Source organism: Diplotaxodon limnothrissa, linkage group LG22, assembly GCF_057381915.1.
Source record: "Diplotaxodon limnothrissa isolate DT_005_m linkage group LG22, D_limnothrissa_male_GT1.1, whole genome shotgun sequence".
Taxonomy (NCBI): domain Eukaryota; kingdom Metazoa; phylum Chordata; class Actinopteri; order Cichliformes; family Cichlidae; genus Diplotaxodon; species Diplotaxodon limnothrissa.
Window position 1 is genome coordinate 18,068,672 of NC_140616.1, and position 20,064 is coordinate 18,088,735.

Genomic DNA, 20,064 nt, shown 5'->3' on the forward strand with positions numbered 1-20,064 from the left:
ATTTATTTATTTGTTGTTGTTTGTACTTCCTGTTCATTATCTATCTTCTATATGTTGGAATTCAGCCTGTTCTGATACTATTTCGTGTTGGGAAAATAGAATCTTTGTAGAGATTGCCATAATTGTTGTACATTTCTGTGAAAATAAATAAATAAATTTGATAATAGTTGACCTTTGACCCATTTCAGGATAAACCGGTTTTCCAGACACCTAATTGTACGTAAGAGGTTACACAAACATGGCGATGTCCTATTAATAAAATAATTAATGCAATTAATTAACATTAAATATAGTGGCGTGGTTGTTTGTGTGTCTGAGAGGGGTTACTTGAACCGGAAGTAATAAAACGACTCTAAAATATAAATAATATATAATAATATAATAATGCATTCATAATATAACATAAGCATATAGAGTTTATGTATGAGATTGTTAAACTTGGAATGAGATTAAATTTAAAATATATATTACGTAATTACGTATTCTGCGCGCTCTGCGCGAGTCCACCGGGCAAGCAGGTGCAACCGACACCTCCGGCACACCAACATTGGTTGCAAGAAGCATAGAGGTTCCTCGTGCCCGTTTGGTCTCGAGCCACACGAAGTAAGATGGAGATGTCGGGAGCCGCTGGTTTCTTCCTGTATTTCGCCTTCGGAAGCAACTTATTGAAAGAAAGGCTACAGCTGGCTAACCCGTCGGCGACATTTTATAAGACCGGTCGCCTGAAGGTGTGTACAATAAAAACAGCTTTATTATTATTGTATTTAGTCTTTATTATTGCTTCTGTAAACCACCTATTGGCAATGATGTGCTATCGAGTTTGTGACATTTAGATATTATGAGAGATTCGGGGACCATGAAACGGCTTGTTTGGTTGCATTAAATATAAACATATTTTTAGCTTGGTTGTGCGGTGTGTTAAATTGTTAACGTATTAATCTCTGTCTTAACTGTTCTAGTGGTTAATACGAACACCTCCAAGTTCACAGTGTAGTGATTTTGACATCACCTTCGTTCCCTGGCAACGTGAACGCAGCTGGACCTCGGGTATTTTAGCCAGAGGTGTCGTCCAAAAAGTGATTTGTGCGTCTATAACCTGTCCAAAATGTTTCACGAATGATATCAAATCAGTATTAGGTAGAAGGTACAATCAGGTGTTTTTCCAGTGTGAGGTTAATATAGCCTCAATTTATCAATTTAATCTGTCTTTTTTACATTATTTTTTAAAGAGATATGGACACAAGGGAATCGGAAATTGCAATAATTGTAGTATATGTGTGTATAAAAAAAGAACTAGATTGATTATAATGTAGGACGCAGAGTAGGTACAATAATGCTGAGTCATAAGGGCATTTATCAACATAAGCAAAAATATTACATGTAATAAAGACAAAGAAACATTGGAAATCACTTTTTGGCTCAGCAATAATAAAAAGTAGAAAAAATTAATAAACTTAAGCTTAACTTGGAAAACTAACTAAATAATAATAAGTAATAATACAGAAAGCATAGTGGAAAATATCCCTAGTTTGAGTAGTTTGTAGTTTGGTAAAAATCTATATTCACACCTTGCCCGATGAGACTTCGGATGTCAACAAGACTGTGAGCCAACTGCTTTGAAAAAGTTGTTTTTATTCTGTTTATCCAGCACATGCCCTTCATATGCTGGAGGACTAAAACTGACACTGAAACTAATAAAAAATAATAATAATAAACTGAATAAAAATTCAAATGAATTAGAAAATTCAAAACTATAGGAAATTGATGAGCTCATAATAAAATCAAAAACTATATACACTAGCTGTAAACAGTAGCAGTCCTTCTTCCTTTTTGTTTATATGGAAAATTAAACAGTACAGTTATCGTAAATCATACCAAAATTTTAAATGTGGTTTATATAATTGATTTGACTGGTTGCCGATGAAGCTGAGTTCATCTGAGAGTTGCACCTCCCCTGTTTGTGTCAGATCATTAGCTAGCAAAAACAAATTTAAACATTAACCACGTTTGTACCAAGAGGGAGATATTTACTAGTTATTTTCAACCCTCCTTTGTCAACGAGTGGTTTAAATGACAATTTATTATTTCTCAAAAGTCTTGAAGGAATGAAGGATATGGAAAACAACTGAGTCAGCCCCCTCCTGCATTAGCATCTTAGATTGGCCAAATAAAGGTTGCTGCTCTACCTCCTCTGATGTGCCAGCTGTAATAACAGGACTCGGGTGTACTGCAGTTTGACTCTGGTATAACAGCAAAACAAGCTCACGGGAGGGGGGGGGGGGGGCACTGCTGAAATCACAAACAACACCCTTCTTACATTATAACAGTAAAACAAAGAGACTTGGCTGAAATGCTGTTACTTTGTATCCAGCTGCAGATAATGTTAAAGGTAAGAAAAGTGTTTCCCACTCAGATGAAGAGCATTAGAAGTAGCAAATCTCCACATAATGACTGGCATTGTTCTGTGTGTGTGTGTGTGTGTGTGTGTGTGTATAGGACTACAAACTGAACTTTGGCCTGTGGAAAGAACACATAGACAATGCTTGGCACGGTGGCGTGGCAACCATTGAGTCGTATCCAGGCGCAGAAGTGTGGGGGGTCATCTGGACTTTGAACAACGAACACCTCTCAAGCCTTGATGAGTGAGAGCCACACATGAACACGCAGCTATTGGTCCATTTCTGAGTTAATTTGTGTACTTTTAACCAACTGTTTTGTTTTTTAAATTTTTGTTCTTCTTTAGCCAGGAAGCAGTGAAGGCTGGTGTATACTCTCCACTGGAGGTCTCAGTGGAGACTGATAACGGGACCGTGTTCTGCAGGACGTATCAGATGAACAACTTCCACGCCTGTCCTCCCTCGCCACAATACAAACAGGTGCAAGGAAAACACCCTGATTCTTAGAGTATGCAATGAAATAAGATACACTCACCCACCACTTTATTAGGTACACCTTACTAGCGCCAGGTTGGACCATCCTTTTTTTCTTCAGAGCTGCTTTAATTATTCATAGCACAGATTCAACAAGGTGCTGGAAACATTCATCAGAGATTTTACTCTATATTGACAGGACAGCATCACACAGTTGCTGCACATTTGTCAGCTGCACATCCAAAAGGTGCATTACTGGACTGAGATCTGGTGACTGTGGATGTCATTTGAGTGGACATGATTTGAGCTTTGTGACGTGGTGTCTTATCCTACTGGAAGCTGCCATCAGAAGATTGCTGCAGTGTGGTTATAAAGGCGACATACTCAGGCAGCAATATTCAGGTAGGCTGTAGCATTACACAATGCTCAGTAGAGGCCAAAGTGTGCAAAGAAAATAGCCCCCACTCCCTTAGTACCAGCGTGAACTGTTGAAACAAGGCTGGATGGATCCATGCTTTCATGTTGTTTACATTAATTTTTCATCCTACCATCTGAACACTGCAGCAGAACTCCAGACTGATCAGACCAAGCCACAGTTTTCCCAGCCTTCTGTTGTTCAACTCATTAAGTTTAATTTTCCTCATTCTCCTCTGACCTCTACAAGATATTTTCACACAGAGAGTCTCAATTTCTTCTTTTGCAGAATATGCTCTGTAAACTCTAGAGATGCTTGTGTGGGAAAATCGCAGATCAGCAGACCATCTGTCACCAACACGACACGTTCAGAGTCACTTAAATCACCTATATTTCCTGTTCTGATCTTCAACCATGTCTACATCTGTAAAAGCACAGAGTTGCTTCCATGAGATTGGTGGGCGATTAGAGATTGCACTAACTAGCAGCTGAACATGTGTACCTAATAAAGTGGCCAGGGAGTGTTACTGTACATTGCAACACAAATCTCTCTTTTTTTAAAAAAAAAAACAAAAAACAAAACGTAATATTTAACATAATATCTGCTCATGTATGCATCACGCTGTGCCTCACGTAAGGTGGTGTGTCTGGGCGCGGAGCAGCACGGACTCCCCGTAGAGTACAAGAAGAGCCTGGAGGCCGTTCAAACCAACAGCTACAGCGGCCCCTCGATCCTGGACCAAATCCCAACGATCACGAACCTGAGATTAAACAGTTCAAATTCAGGTTCCTGAACTTGGAAATGAAAGTGAGCAGAAATGCACCAGAATGAGATATAAAGCAGCTAATTGGTGGAGGAACTGTGGTGAGGAAGTTATCGCTTTTTTGTTTTCTTTTTTTTGCAGATTATGGACCTTTTAACCTCAAACATGATTATAAATGATTACCATTATATAACAAGATTGAGACTGAGATATAATTAACAGGACAGGGAAAAATGTTTGTTTCACAAATAACTCTCATGTTATGAAAGTGGCACCACTGTGTGGACAGAACTTAATGCATGCAATTTAATAACGAGACGTTTGGCTGAGCCCAGCACAAACCACGTCTTAATCACCGCTGAGCAAATAGATTGTGTTGAAAAATGTGTTTCATTTCAAAGACTAAAAATATGCAGCGCAGACACTTGTTACCACAGTGTTCCTCTGGGGTATATTAAACACTGATGACACACCCTTAAGACTCTAAACTTGTCTGCCTTTTATTACACATAATGCACTGCCTGTATTATGACTTTAAACCAGTTTGTTCACTTCTGTGAAAAAAGGAAAAGAAAGAGGGGCCTGCAGTTTGTAATTACACACAGGGGGGAAAAAAGGAAAATAAAAACATACCTTGGGATGCTTTAACACAGCTTAATTAAAAATTACATTTTTATTACAAAATGAAAATAAAAATGGACCATTCGTGTAAAAGGAAACCATGTTATTTTGTTTACACCACAGTGGCTTTGGACAGTGTATTTATTTTAACGCCTCCCAATATTTCAATATATTTATACTCTTGGACTTATAGAAAATACAAGTATATAGAAAACAAAACAGAAAACCGATGCGGGGAACACCCAATAACACGTTCTAGGTTCTGCTGAATCTCCCGAACAATTTCCTCAAATCTGAGGAAATGCGCAGACTTCACAATGGCACAAATTATAATCTAATCTGAAAGTAAAACAAAGGCTCATGCGGGGAACATGGCCAACAGCAAGTTCAGAACTCAAAACACTTATACATTCTTTAAAAGATTAACTTCCACACTGTGAGATGAGCATTCATCTCAGTAGGTCCACATGAGCTGGTGAGCTGGGCGAGAAAAAAAATTGAAAATAAAAAAGATAGTAATCTCCTTAAACTGTATAAATGTTGAGGGACAAGTGGAGTGAGTAATCTTAAAAGATCCAGTGGCAGAAATCAAAAGGCAAAGGTGAGAACCGGTTAAAACAAACAAACAAACAAACAAACATGGAAAGGGAAAACTTGGTTTGATCAGCTTGTTTGTGTTGCGGTGTGCACCAAATACAAATGAACAAAAATAATGATTGCAAAAAGCAGCAAAAAGAGGCAGAAGCACTTAAGTCGAAACCATTGTGGAAAGAGATATCGTATCTAGCTAAATGCAATGTATCAGACAATACACTTGGACCTGCTTTCCCACAAGGCTTTGCATTTCTGTGGAAAAATATGGACCACTGACGAAGTACTGAAGTCAAACGAAGCACTAATAATGAAGGCTACATTAATAAACCACCCTCTGTTACAGGTAAGCTTCTATGTAAGATTATACATCATTCATTTACAATGCTTGATCAACCTCTCAGATGACTGTTAACACAAACGTGGTCATTATTAATGAGCTTATTTTCTTCTTTTAAATGCATTATTTTATTTTTATTTATTTTTTTGCACTTTTTCAGGTTCCACTTTCACACACTTCTGAGCTCATTCCATCTGCTCCCCACCTGTGACTTTTTCATTTCCACTTTCGTCCATCGGTTCTGGTGCGTCTTCGCCGCTTTCCATCTCCTCTGTCGTGTCAGCTGCTGATTCGGCAGGCTGCTGCTCCGGGATGACCAGGTTGTGCTTGAGTTTGCTCATTTCGGCCATGTTGAAGCCGAGGAGGATGCCTGCAGTGTTCCTCTTGAGACTCTTCATGCACTTGCTGCGTTTCTTGCTGAAGAGCGCCGCCAGCTCCGCCTTGGTAAGAGACAGCCTCTTGCACAGCTCTTCGGTCTCTGCTTTGGTCGCGTACGGGTTCACGTTGAAGTATTTGGATATGAAGTCTCTACGCTCCTCGCTGCAGCGGCGCTCCGTTGGGGTGGGCTCCAGCAGCAGCTTGACCGCCGTGTCGCTCTGAACTTCGGGCTCTGGCGGAGGCAACAACTTCTCCTGCTCTCGCTTCTTGCGCATGGCTGCCCTGTGTTCTCGCTCTCGTTTGTTGGCCTCGAGGACCTCCCGCCACGCAGCTTCCAGTCTCCTCTTCGACTGCAGCTCTGCTTCGGTTTCCGGAGGCTCTGTGGGGCGCACGATAGGAATCAAGCGAGCTGGAGCAACCCGAGCTGGAGCCACACGAGCTGGAGTCACGCGAGCTGGAGTCAATGTCTGTTTCATAGTCAGCCCTTGTGGTACTTGAAGGAAGTAGAGACCGGAAGCCTGATTGACCTGCTGAGCTGGTTTTGGTGGCGGCTGGGGTGCTGCAGCAGGTGTGGGTGGTTGTTGTGGCTTGGGTGAACAACGACATCGCTGAATGTGGAGCATCACAGCCTGCTGGGTGACCTTTCCTGTGTACACGCCGTTGCAGTATATGCACTTGAAAGCCTCCGTCTTGAGAATAGCGTGGATAGTGGGTGCTACAAAATGCTTCTGTTTCAGGTGCTGCAAGTAATCTGACTCCTGCTGAAACTTTTCATCACAAAAGGGACAGTAGGAGCTGTTGACTTTGACGGGTACGGAGCAGATTTCCGGGTGGTTGCTGGGCTGCAACTTAAAGAAAATCAGATCTAGGGAACTTGTGACCAAGGCGAGCTTGACCTCTGCGTCACCAAGGATCTCTCTTGGCGCAGAGGTGTGAACGTCAAAATAAGGGAACAGGATCCCTCCAGCACCCTTTGAGTAGACTCTGTACTTCTGCCTCAGGAAATCACAGTATGCCTTGCTTGTAGGATTGTGCTGCTTTACATGTTCGATGAGCTGTTTGATTGAGAAGAACAAGGCTGAGCAGTACAAGCAATTCAAGCCATGCAGCAGGTGCTGGAAGACGCTCTTTTCTGATAGTAGAATTTTGCAGGTTAGACATTTCACAGTTTTGTCAGGCATTTTTTTCAGGAATGCAGCTCGCGCAGCTACACTTTCTGACTTGGACGAGGAAGATTTTGTCTGGTGGGCGACCTCGGTGTGCATGTCAAAGACATTGGAAGGGAAGAGTTCATTGCAGAGGGGACAGGTTATCCATTTCTTAGTTTGTGGCGTGGAATTTATTTGTTCAACTGACTTGAGGGCAGTACTTGTGCTGTGAGAGACTGGCACTGCTACTTGCAGGGGAGCAAAAGTGTACGTGGGCATTCCGTTCACCTTGTTGCCAGTCGGGATCAGGTGACTCAGCAGAGACTGTGAAGTCAACATAGTACCTTGTAGGCCGATTTGGTTTGTTGCTAAACTGTGTGTAACTGCAGCAGGCTTGGGTACAGTCCCAGGTCCAGCTGCTACGTTCGCCTGCAGTCCCGACTGAAGGAGGATCTGCTGCGCTTGTGGGGTCTGTTGTGCAGGAGCAGGAGCTGAAGGAGGCGCTGAAGCGGGAGTTAAGGTCACTGGCGCCTGTTTTAGAGCAAGATTCGAAACTGTGGGAAGGTGGACCATAGGCGGTCCTTGGGGCAAAGCACTTCGGAGGGCTATCGTGGCACCGGGCTGAAGCAAACCTTTAGCCTCAGCACTAGCTAGCTGCACTAGCGCTGAGGCCTGAGGTGGCAGGAAAGCTTGGTTTGTTCCAGGGCCACAGATCAGAGTGGTACTGTTTGCAGTCCCTTGTACTTGCTGTAATGTCACTACAGTCCCAGCAGGTTGGCCGTTACTTGGCAAGACCAAAGATTTACTATTGAGCATTTGAGGTTGCTGTGGTTTGGGAGCAATACTTGGGAATGTCACAAACACACCATTCCCATTAGGAGTCGGTTTAACAATGTAGTTCTTATTCTCATAAATCAGAACCTGCACTTGTGTGCTTACTGTATAATGTGATGGCTCGATGAGCATGTGATGCAACATTTGGTCTAGAGTTCCAGTGTTCACCTTGCACATCTTGCAGCAATACACTTTGACAGATGAATTCCCCTGAAGGTGCAACCTGTAACCGATGTACTGCTCTGCCAAACTCTCCATGTGCTTCAGAATAATGTGCTTCTTCATTGCAAAGATAGAAGATGTGGGAAACGCACATCTTCGACACTGATACCTCTCGTTTCCACGATGGGTGGGTAAAGATGTTTCCCTCTGCAGCGGTATCTGGGTGTTTGACACAGGGAGTTTGGCGTGGAAGAACAGCATGTGCTTCTTCACAACCTTGGGGTGGCCGATGAAGACGCACTGTGAGCAGGGTGTCAGCGCACAGAAGGACTGGACGTAACCGTGGCAGCGGGAGACATGGCTCCTGAAGTTGTAGATGTTTTGTGAAGAGTACTTGCACAGGCTGCAGCACAGAGATCGAGACCGATACGGCCACTGAGGACGGAGAAAAGACAATGAAAGCGTAAGAGGAGGCAAAAAAAAGTGCTGTTAAAGAATCCACAGCATGAGAAAATTTTTTTTTTTTTTTTTAAATATCAGGTTTACCTTCTTTTGCATTCTGCTGTAGTATCCTTCCGCAAAATCCATCCACTCAGTTTCCTGAAAAGCATCATCTTCATCCGAGTTTTTCTCAGAGTTTTCATTTATTTCCTGCACAGAACACACATATTTCAAATAAAAGTAAAAACACTGTGTGAAACTCCAACTTATCAACTTCCATTTACAGCTGTGTTTAGCGAAGGTTAATTCAGTCTAATGCACTTATGCCAATTCATTATTACCCTGCTCACTTACCCAACACCACAGACATCTCTTGACAGTTATCAGGCCACATCACATCACCCAACCCCACCTGTTGCCATGACAACAACAGAATAACCTAGATATGGTGTCCCCAACCACCAACCCTTCACTTCAGCCTGCATCTCATGTAAAACAAAGTAATACAGACTTTAAAGGAATTTAACTGTATTTATTTAAAAAATAAATAAATAAATAAATAAAAATAAAGCAGACAGAACACAGCTATGACAGATTGTAAGCCTCATGTTCTACACATCTTCCTCCCAGCAACAAAGACAATCTTTACAGTCACTCGAGGTTTTAAGGTGATAAAGATCATTGTCACAAACTGAGCATCTGAAGTGGGAAATGTAGGTTCAGGGCCTCTCACTGAGAGGGTTTTGGCCTTCCCTCCAGTGGAAAACCACAAGAACGGTCATATAAATATTTTTTCAACTGACTTTTTAAAATTTTTTAAAGCAGGCTTTTATTACTTAAATATTTTACTCATCAAATTGCTAAAAAAAAAACCCCACCAAAATTAACGGATTTGGTTTTAAGGTTAAAACTCAAACTCTTTTTCCTCATCTACAAGCAGACCAATCATGCTCATTTGCATCCTCAAAGACCTTTTTTTTACAAAGTTTGTTCTCGAGTTCAAGCGAATCCTTTCAAGTCATTTTAGAGGCAGTTCCCTCAAGACATGTCTGAGGTATCGTGTTCACAAGAATAGGACCGATGGGCAGACGGAAACCTGAAAACATGACACCTCCAGCCAGGCCACTGCCACCAGCTGCAGCAGTTTCTGAGGCCTAAAAACTCTTTAAGAGCTTCTCTGTCCTAAAGCAGCTGTCATTACTTTTTAATAGTTAAAACCTAATTTATAGAATTACACCAGGAACCAAAAATTATATCAGAGTTTGTGTCAGAAAATACGGTGGCCCTGAGGTGCCAAACACACTGCAACTTAAAAAAAAAAACTAAAAAAAAACAAAAACCCAGCAAATAGAAAAAACGCTGCAAAAGAACACAAAACATAACAGAAGTGTTTCTGTGGAGCCAAAAAAAAAAATAAAGATGGAAAAGCTGCAGACTTGGCAAGCTAACAGTAAACGGCTAATAGCTTCTTTTTCTTCCTCCTAGCATTATTCCCGCTCTGCGAGGTCCGCTTTTCTGCAAAGCCACCTCCATCTTCTTCACATAGTCTTTAATTCGGTCCATCCATCACCTTTTTGGTCTGCCCCTTGGTCGCTGAGTCTTAGTGCTGTTCTTGTCAACAAGTTTTTGTCACTTCTGACCACGCGTCCATACCATCGCAGTCGTGCTACTTGCTCTTCTCCGTGATTGGTGCGATGCCCAGCCGCTTTCGGATGTTAATGTTCATGAGGTGGTCCCACCGTGTCACGCCCAGGCACCACCAGTAAACGGCTAATAGCAAACATGATTATATGAATCATCCAATTAAAACACACATTACCTGCACCTTTTCACTTCCATAGATGCTCTGTCAAAGTAAAGCACTTCTTTTGTGTTTTTTGAGATTGTTTTATCTAATCCCGTTCTATTTTTTGTGCTTTTGCAGTTTTTTCCCCATTTGCTGTTTTTTTTATAAAGTTGCAGTGCATTGCATCGTCAGAGCAGAGACAAGCAGAGCTACTGAGCTACAAGTGATTCCTTGTGTCAAGGGAGCAGCTGAAGCTAGTTTTGTAAACTGTTACTGCAATAATGGATGCAATTAATAGTTAATACAGTATCTTGATTTTTAACTGTCTAGCCTAGTCAGTGAAAAATGCCCAACTTGTTTAGTATTTAACAAAGCATCATACAGTCTCCCTGTGAGTGCTACTCTTATGTAAATGTGAGATCATGATGATTGGATCCATTTGCACTTTACAGTAGAGCAGGGCGATATGGCCAAAAATATTTATCACGATATATATTTGAAAATTTGCGATAACGATATAATTGACGATATAATTGATGCGAGACAAAATACAACTCCACAACAAAGACAACCTTCCATTTATTTTCACTTAAACAGGAAGCTGGTTTTTATGTACATTAAAGCTTTAGAAAAATGTAACAGTGCAAATGCAAATTCCTTGCTGAAAGTTTAACCAAAAGGCATTTCCAGTAGAAATGGGCTGACATATCATGAGCATAACCATGTATAATATCCACTGAAGTTAAAAAGAGGTGCTTTGCAACATTAAACTGCAGCGTGCAGTACGTATTTTTCGGACCATAAGGTGCACGGGATTATAAGGGACATTAAGCGAAACAAAGCAGTCAGATAAATCAAACTTTATTAAACTCATTCTTCTTGCTTCCTCCACTTCTGTACCATTGATTCATTAATGTTGAATTCTCTGGCAGCTGCTCTATTCCCATGTCGTTGCAGTATATTAATGACTAACCTTGTATTGTGGATGGATTATCTCAGTTGTTCTCCTGACTGAAGTTTGGTCCGTTTACAGCATCCTGCCATGCGATTGCATTTGTCTCTAACTATCAGGAACTTTAACGTTAACTTTTATAAGTGGAAAAGTGTTAGTGTTTGTCCTCCAGCTTCACTGTTTATGTTATGCTAACATAGCTTTGTCGCTAGCGGTCACGTAGCACATCATTAAATACCAGCTAGCCCAACTTCAGTAACCCTACAAACGTCACTGCTGTTTAGTTTCCTGTCTTCATTTATGTTGGAAGTGATAGCAGAGCTGTATGTTTGATTTTTTTCAGAAATCTCTCAGTCAGAACATGCAATATCATGCTTAGGTAACTAGCGAAACTAGCGAGCTAACTTCCGCTAGCTTCCTGCTAACTTCTAACTCCGTTAAATGTAATAACTTTTGTTTTCATGGATGCCTGGAAGTTAAACTTCATAGTTACACCTGGTAAAGCAGCAATGCTGATCGTTTTATTAAAGATGAAAGAATTTAGACAGTTTTTAACTCTAAGTGATGCTGCAGTGTTCGTTTGACCTGAAGCATACGGAGTTTAGGACCCAGATTACTCCCAGATTTAAGAGCATCTTAGTCCGACAAATACGACAATAACGACGGCCGCTTGCATGTTCTGTAAAAAAAATGTGCTTTGTCGTGTATCTGACGGACAAACACCAAACCAGTTCCACATCACTGAAGTTGCACCATTTTTACAAACCAATTCTGGTTCATCTGTTTCACTCAACAATCGGCCATGTGCGCATGAACACAAAGGCACTGCGCATGCGCGTTTACTCATATTCTATCGCGATATTTCATTTTCCTATCGTTGCCTAACATTATACCGGTATTACCGTGAACGGTATAACATGGCCCAGCCCTACTTTACAGTGTAAAGCTGTAAAGCAGAATCAGTGATGAGTTTGTGTGGATGCAGCAGAATGGGATGAGTGTTTGGGATTAAAAAACCCATTTGCAAAATATTTTGAGAAGTTGGGACTAAACAACACCCTGTAAACATGTGAGAACTTAGGAGGCAAACAGCTTCATATTTTCCTCATTCTTGCTTGATGCAATATTACCACCTCTTTTTCAACGACGAGTACAAGATCTCTGCAGTGGGTGACATTTCTGGAGCGCAGGCAGGCCATTTTAGCTCCTGAACTCATACTGCAGAGTCATGCTGTTGGAATATATACCTAATGTAGTTTGGCATCATCTTAGTGAAATAAGCAAGAACGTCTCTGAAAAATGCTGTAACCCAAACCTTCTGTACTGTCTGCTGTTTGTTTTGGCTCTCTGATAAGCAACAAGGTCAGCCTAGTTGCGTGTTGACAGTACTTCCTTATGTGAAGAGGATATGAAACTATAGCTGTAACGTACGTGTCCCCACTAAAGTGATGCTCTGTCATTGATAAATCTATATTTTAACATATTATTAATTCAGACAAATTTCCACAACACTGGAAACAAAATAACAACTGTTCATATTCTTGATCACTTGCAAACATGTTGGTTTTCTGCACATTTTTGTGAAGTATACAGACTTGAATATGGTACATTCAGATTTTCCAAAGTAGAACTGCAATACCAATGTGGGCACATTCGAGACAACAAGCTGGGCGTACTAGCTAAAGCTGGGACTATATTTTCTGCAACTGTAAGTCCGCTCGGGTCCCAATGATGTAAATTTAGTGTGAGGGTCCGAGTGGATGACTGCACACCTGGCCGTTTTCTGTAACCTCACTGAATTTACATTGAAATGCACGAACTACGCATGCTCGCCAAACTAGCTGCAAATCTGATGTCTGATTAAACCCACAAATCATTGTTTATCGAAGCTGTATCACACGTAAAAATGTGCACATCAGTCTCAGTTTAAAGAAACTCTCACAAACTCTGCTGATGTGATGCTGCAAGAATTTATAACAAGTGAAGGAGGTGCTATGACACACAATCAGCAGTAGGCAGATGCTTAGACTTCTTTTGGTCTGAAAAATCCCAAGTCACGTTCAGAGTAGGGCTGCCACGATTAGTCGACTAGTCACGATTACGTCGACTATCAAAATCGTCGATGACTGATTTAATAGTCGACACGTCGTTTGAAGCTTTGTAAGATCCCAAAAGACGCAGGAATAAGTAGGATTTAAGAGTGTAATAACGGACTGAAACAGAAGATGGCAGCACTGCATCTACAAGGATGCCAGCCGCCGTTAAACCCCGAAGAAGAAGAAGAAGCTGTGTCCCAGAATTCATAGCGCAGCCCAGCTCAGTTTCCAACAATGGCGGCAGCTAGTTAGTTTTAATACTACTCTTATTATTCTTTCTGGGTCACAAAATAAACGTTTGACGTGTTTTCAGGCGAGAATGTAGCTGTGTAAACCTCAAATATCTGCTCAGTTTATCAAGACACCACATATTTTCAAAAGCGCTCCGACGTTTTCGGAGACGTCCTTGTCCCCGGCTCGATAGCGAGCCGGGGACAAGGATCACTAGAGCCAGTGAGAACACCGGACTCCCGGCAAATCGTTTTCAAACCCACCGCCGTCTTTCGCTACTCAGGTTAAACATATATGAGTCACTTAGATAACTTAAAAATATTATTCTTTGGCTTTTTTCAGTATTTTATTTGTTCCTGAGTAAATCGGCTGAGTTTATTAAACTTCACCAAAACAATCTGCACAATTCATTAAAATTTAATAAACTACCATCTTATTTTTAGTTAGCACATACCTTAAACACTTAAAGCTGTAGGCTAATGATAGTTATATAAGAGCAGATGCATGCTGGTGCAATAAGCATCCGTTTTACGTCCAATGGATGCATGATCTGATTAGTCGACTAATCGCAAAAATAATCGGTGACTAGTCGACTATCAAAATAATCGTTTGTGGCAGCCCTAGTTCAGAGACATCAGGACAACATAAGACTGAGATTCAGACACATCGTAGATCTACTCGACTTTAACAGCTGTATTGTTTCAGAGACGTCAGTATATTATGTAAGTATTATCCATCACTGACAGAGAATGAAAATAAACAAAATATGTGAAAGCGGAATTTGACAGCTGTGTGCACCAATCTCTGTGCACAAACTACTGTTTATTATCAGTTTGTGTCCTGTGTGTGTGTCCTGTGTGTGTGTCATGTAATGAGCAACAACAGAGCCTGTCCCACCAACACTCCACCTTAACTTCCATTAAAATATCGACAACAGAAAAATGCAAGATTCAGCTCTCAGCATTCAGAGGTGACCAGCTTCACACAGCAGAGGTGGGCAACCCTTACCATCAAAAGAAACATTTTTGACCCTCCCTAAATATAACAGCAATGCTACGTGCTTGTTTGTTTTATTTTTCTTTTTGCTAGTTTGTCATCCAGATCAAGCTCACCGAATCTGCTAATACAGTGTAAGACTCTCCACTTTCCTCTGATTGCACCGTATTTGAATTACTGTGCAGAGGTTTGGGGCAATACTTACAAATGTTCGCTATCATCAATCTTTATATTACAAAAAAGGGCCATAAGGATAATCCATAAAACTGGTTACAGAGATCATACAAATCCACTATTCTTAAAATCAAAAATTCTAAAATTCACAGATCTGGTTCATTTTCTCACAGCACAAATTATATATAAAGCAATAAATAACCTGCTTCCTGACAATATTCTAAAAATGTTTTCTAAAAGGGAACGGGGATACAATTTGAGGGGGGAATTAAATTTAAAACATCCTCGTATCCGTACAACATTAAAAAGTTTTTGCATCTCTGTGTGTGGAGTGAAGCTGTGGAACAGACTAAGTATAGATATGAAGCAATGTCCGAGCATGGCACAGTTTAAAAAGCGGTTTAAGGATATGGTTTTTACAGGGTACAGGTAGAGATTTGATAGGGTGTTCTTGTCTAATATTTTCATGTGTGTGCGCATGCACGGGTTTGTTGGTATGGGTAATTAATATATATATTTATTTATTTATTAACCTTTATTTAACCAGGAAAAGTCCCATTGAGATTAAAAACCTCTTTTGCAAGGGAGTCCTGGCCAAGAGGCGACAACACGTTGAAATTACAAAGTTACATACATATTATAAATAACAATTACATTTTAAAAACATTTTTCTCTGGCTCTCTCAATCTGGACTTAAAAGCATTTAATGAAATAAGATCTGCTATCTTCCAGTCTTTTTGCATCATGTTCCATGTGAAAGGGGCAGCATAAGTAAAAGCCCTCTTTCCCAGTTCAGTTCTGGCAAATGGAACATTGAGCAATAAAAGATCGCTTGAACGCAGGCTGTAAGAGATATATATATATATATATATATATATATATATATATATATATATATATATATATATATATATATAAATATAAATAAAATTGTAGGTTGTGTATCCTTGAGGTGTTAATGGGGTTATTGAAAATGTGTATATGTGCGTATGTGCGTATATACGTATGTATGGATAGATAGAAACATATATGTGTATATATTAAAAAAAAAAAAATTTACACATAACATATAATGTAATTGCAAGGAGGTATTTCTGTAGTCTATTGATACTAGATAGTGGAAAAGGGGTGGGATTAAATAAGCTTATGCTTCTTCCTGCTCCTTTTTGAACATGGACATTATTTGGAGTTGTGGTTGCTCGTTTTCCTTTTGTTTGCTTTGTTCATTTGTCTCTTTTAATTCTATTTTTTTATACTTTTTCAACATGTTCAAAATAAAGATTCAATCAATCAATCAATCAATCAAATGTTTCCTCTTTTGGGTTGGAGTCCATAACAAACAGTGGGAAGGGACTTTGAACCCATTTATTTTTCTACATCCATGCCAGGTCCAGCAAAACGTAAGGTGGTGCAGGCTCTGATTTAACTGATTCATTTTTTTGTTTTTTAAAAGGCAGAACATTTTTACAACTGGAAAATGTAAAACATTACTCACAAATACAAGAACTAAAAATGAAAAATAACTACTCCATAATAAAGTCATTTTTTTCCTCCTCTCTCTTTCTTTTGTCTTAGCTGCAGGGAGAGGGAGCCACACGTTTGCCAACCTCGGCTCAAAGCCTAGGCAGGGCACTAACAGCTGTGAGCCAACCCCCTGTGTCTCTGGCATTTCTAATAAATCAATGAGTGAAGAAAATCCACTGAGCACTCCGTCCTCTCTGATCCCGGGCCTCCTTAGGGCAACTATCGCAGCCACAACCAGCGCAAAACCCTTAAGACGCCACATTTTTACGACAATGTAGATGATGAAACACCCAAATGCTGCGGTTTTTACACTGAGGGCCACTATTCTTTTTGAAGAGACTTCTTCTTATACCCAGCCATGTTGCTGAACGGTCACCAATTAAACTAATTAGGTATGTTATGCTTTTATGTTATTTTCAAACAAACATGGGCTAACGCATTTCTGAAAATCAGCATGTTCTGCTTTCTTTCTACTTGAGTTGCTGTTACTAGAGCACAACAGAGTAAACAACACTCAAGCCCAGAGATCTGTCAGATTATTCTCCACGACAGAAACCTACCTTCAGCAGGTTCTGACAGTCTTCCAGGCCGATCTCACTCAAGATGCTCTTCACTGCCTTCCTCGCTTTGCGGATCTTTTCGATATTTCCAACTGGGACCTGATACATGATTCCTCACAAGCCCTTATAAAGGAAAATAAGTTTTCAACTGGTTACAAAGCATTCGCGCTCTTCTATTAATTATAAAATAATTATCAAAATATGCTTTTATTGCATTTATAGTGCAAACATACATCATATTTCTCAGCCTACAAAATTACCATTGTTTTTTAATTGTAGCATCATTAAATTAGTAAAAATATTTTCTGTAGCCCCAAAACAAGTGAATAGTATGGTGAAAAGGTGAACATGGCACACACTGGGCAGAATAACAAAGGTTAGCTGAGGTCAGGTAATGTATGCAGTATTACATCAATAATTTATAACCCTATTATGCCAATAAATAAAACACATAAACAGTAAATGAAGATGGAATAACGGACGGGGTAATAATGATGTAGTTAAATAATCCACTGCAGCATAGTGACAACCTGCCTGTATTTAGTACTGATTGATGAGAATCACAGCATGGCTGAATATGGGTATAATGTCTGCACAGGCTCTGTGGTAACACAAATAAAAGCCGTAACAGTTAGTGTGCATCAGCTGATATCACTCTCAGCATCTGTGCAAAAACACCAGCCGTTCGCCAGTGAGCACTACAAAAAAAGTTATTTTCAGTCAGTTAAAAGTGCGAGATTTAGATCACCTGTAAACTAAAAGCCTGTCCCCCTCACACATGCCATCCATGCTAACACTACAATGTGTCTGCTGGCCGTACTGAAGTCCTAAAAAAGCCCGGGGAGGCACGCTGACAACAAGCCGGTGACTAAGACGGCGAGGGCGCATCCGCCTACACGAGGATGCCCACAGCCTCCTCGCACATATTTACCTCGTCCAATTTTCAGCGTAGATTAACGTTAGTTGTCGCTGTGCCACCACCGACAGAGCTAAGGGTTTTCCCACTTCCACCGGCCCGCAACTGTGTGTGTCAGTGAGCTGCGTCTACTGGCGGTGCTGCGCGCAGACGCTCCCCCGAGCGGCATTCGCTGTCCGTGCACACCGCTCTACGAACACCCTGCTTAAATATGAAACGTGATGTTTGCGAAACCACTCCGGAGACAAGTTATCTTTTTTCTTTTTTGGTCCAGCTTTTGTCCCTTTCTTCCCCCCTATTGAGGAAAAAATGGCGCTTAAGTTCAGGATCTGACGTAGCTGCCTCATTTGCATACAGCACAAACTGACCAATGGGAGCGCTCGCCTGCTAAAACCCGAATAACTTTTTATTCTCTCACTGGAACCCTCAGCCCGGCTCCCGGTTGCCCAGGTGACGCACTCTGTGGTTCACTTTCTGAATTTCATGCCACATCTGACCTGGTGAGCCCACATTTACCATTCCCATCTAATAGCTAGGTAGGGGGCGTGGCTCCTGCGACCCCCCCCCCCCCCACAGCAGCAAGTCACGTGATACATGCTCAAGCCCAACCAATGAGGTGTCGAGAAAATGAGCTAAATGGGTGGTCTTTGACGTGTGATGTCATATCATGCTACTTTCCGTACCCAATTACTTTGAGCCACCATTTTGATTGAGGGAGAAAGCGAAATGAGTAGGTTAGATGTCTTTAGGCTAGCAAAAGATTAAGTGTTAGGATTTTTTATTGTGTTTTACAGTTACAACTTTACAAAATGGCTAGTTACCATCATGTGGTAATTTATACCAACTGCGAAATCTTGTTACATATATTTTATAGATAGTTGTAGCTAACTGTAAAAGTTGATTAGAGCAATTTCCAGGTTAACAATTTTACCTTCAGCTTTTCCCGCCTACAGGTAATTCAAGCACAGCTTGAGCGCTGCGTTAACCACCTATCTGACTGTCGCCTGCAATGCTAACCTTAACAACCAAGGTCAGTTTAGGCAAAAACTGGATGAAATATAAACAAATCAATAATCTCTTCAACATGTCTGTGAAGGTTCTCAGTCATCCAGGTCATCGTAGTCAAAGGAGCTTACAAAGAAAAGCATCTGGACTTCTTTAAGTTACTTGAAGACGTTTCACCTCTCATCCGAGAAGCTTCTTCAGTTCTAAGGTCAAATGGTGGAGAGTCCCAGATATAAACCTAGTGGGAGTAACCCCCCACAGAGGGACAAAAGGACTCCCTGATGATCCTCTAACGCCTGAGCCAAGGTGTGAAACTGGGTGTGGGACCCAATCAGCCAGAGTTTCGGGTGAGTTCATTGTGAAACCTGGCCCCACCTTATCATGCGAATTCCTGAGATCAGATGGCCCAGGATGTGAGTGGGCGTTAAGGCGTCTGGGAAGGGATCTCAAAACTGGATTATAGATGGCAGACAGTTGGTGTCGTAAACCACCGCCTCTGTTCAAAGATGGTCGCTCACAGTGGACATAGATGGCTTCTTTCACTCCTCTTTCAAACCATCTGTCCTCTCTTTCCAAAATGTGAACATTGGCATCCTCGAAAGAGTGTCCTTTATCCTTAAGATGCAGATGGACTGCTGAGTCTTGTCCTGTGGAGGTGGCTCTTCTGTGTTGTGCCATGCGCTTGTGAAGTGGCTGTTTGGTCTCTCCGATGTAGAGGTCTGGGCATTCCTCACTGCACTGTACAGCCAAGAAAAGAAGTCCAGACGCTTTTCTTTGCAAGCTCCTTTGAATCTCTTCAACAGTCTCTTCTTTGTAATGGCCTGATAACCAACACTTGCATTGCCTGATTTAGGCTCACACCCAAGTCAGATACTGCAAACAGAATGGACACACGAAGTGCCATACTTACACATATAATGACTGTACTCCAATATGTATCTCTAAGGCTAACAGCTAAGTTAGATTAGCATTGTCTCCAACCCAAAGTTAGCGAAGACAAAGATTTCCATTCTTTTTCTTTGCGATTTCCTTTGCTCATACCAACAAAAGGGTGTTCACTTTAGACCAATTAGCAATGGTCCAATCAGAGTTGCTCTATTTGTGCAGTCAAAGAGTGGATGATGTGAATCGCTCAAGCATATAATTTCAGATCGATCGAGTCTGTGGTAACCTTGAATTTAAGCTATTTTCTCTGCATTGCTGTGTGTATTTTCCCCTTGCAGACCATTTAGGTGCAAGATTTTATTCATTTATTTTTTAT

At 41.0% G+C, this 20,064-nt stretch overlaps 2 protein-coding genes across 3 annotated transcripts; one reads left to right on the forward strand and one right to left on the reverse strand.

The window, feature by feature from the left end:
• Positions 1–529: 529 nt before the first annotated feature.
• ggcta (gamma-glutamylcyclotransferase a) lies at positions 530–4,542 on the forward strand. 2 transcript variants are annotated; one of them, XM_085346260.1, is made up of 5 exons: positions 530–728; positions 2,497–2,642; positions 2,744–2,876; positions 3,923–4,092; positions 4,190–4,542. In XM_085346260.1, exons 1-4 carry the CDS (start codon positions 609–611, stop codon positions 4,076–4,078), a joined length of 555 nt encoding a protein of 184 aa, XP_085202386.1. In that variant the 5' UTR covers positions 530–608; the 3' UTR covers positions 4,079–4,092; positions 4,190–4,542. The 2 variants fall into 2 exon arrangements, with proteins under 2 accessions (XP_085202386.1, XP_085202385.1); XM_085346259.1 differs by having other exon boundaries at positions 3,923–4,542.
• Positions 4,543–5,732: 1,190 nt separating this feature from the next.
• Positions 5,733–18,154, reverse strand: adnp2b (ADNP homeobox 2b). The gene is made up of 4 exons (XM_085346041.1): positions 17,814–18,154; positions 16,883–17,005; positions 8,669–8,773; positions 5,733–8,557 (listed from the first exon to the last, which is right to left on the reverse strand). Exons 2-4 carry the CDS (start codon positions 16,988–16,990, stop codon positions 5,786–5,788), a joined length of 2,985 nt encoding a protein of 994 aa, XP_085202167.1. The 5' UTR covers positions 16,991–17,005; positions 17,814–18,154; the 3' UTR covers positions 5,733–5,785.
• Between the last annotated feature and the right edge of the window lie 1,910 nt (positions 18,155–20,064).

Coding starts and splice junctions, on each gene's coding strand:
- ggcta (XM_085346259.1), top strand. CDS start 609: ATGGAGATGTCGGGAGCCGCTGGTTTCTTCCTGTATTTCGCCTTCGGA. Junction 2,643..2,743: donor CACCTCTCAAGCCTTGATGA/GTGAGAGCCACA, acceptor GTTCTTCTTTAG/CCAGGAAGCAGTGAAGGCTG. Junction 2,877..3,922: donor CCTCGCCACAATACAAACAG/GTGCAAGGAAAA, acceptor GCCTCACGTAAG/GTGGTGTGTCTGGGCGCGGA.
- adnp2b (XM_085346041.1), bottom strand. CDS start 16,990: ATGTATCAGGTCCCAGTTGGAAATATCGAAAAGATCCGCAAAGCGAGG. Junction 8,774..16,882: donor ACTGTCAGAACCTGCTGAAG/GTAGGTTTCTGT, acceptor TGTTCTGTGCAG/GAAATAAATGAAAACTCTGA. Junction 8,558..8,668: donor ACAGCAGAATGCAAAAGAAG/GTAAACCTGATA, acceptor CTCCGTCCTCAG/TGGCCGTATCGGTCTCGATC.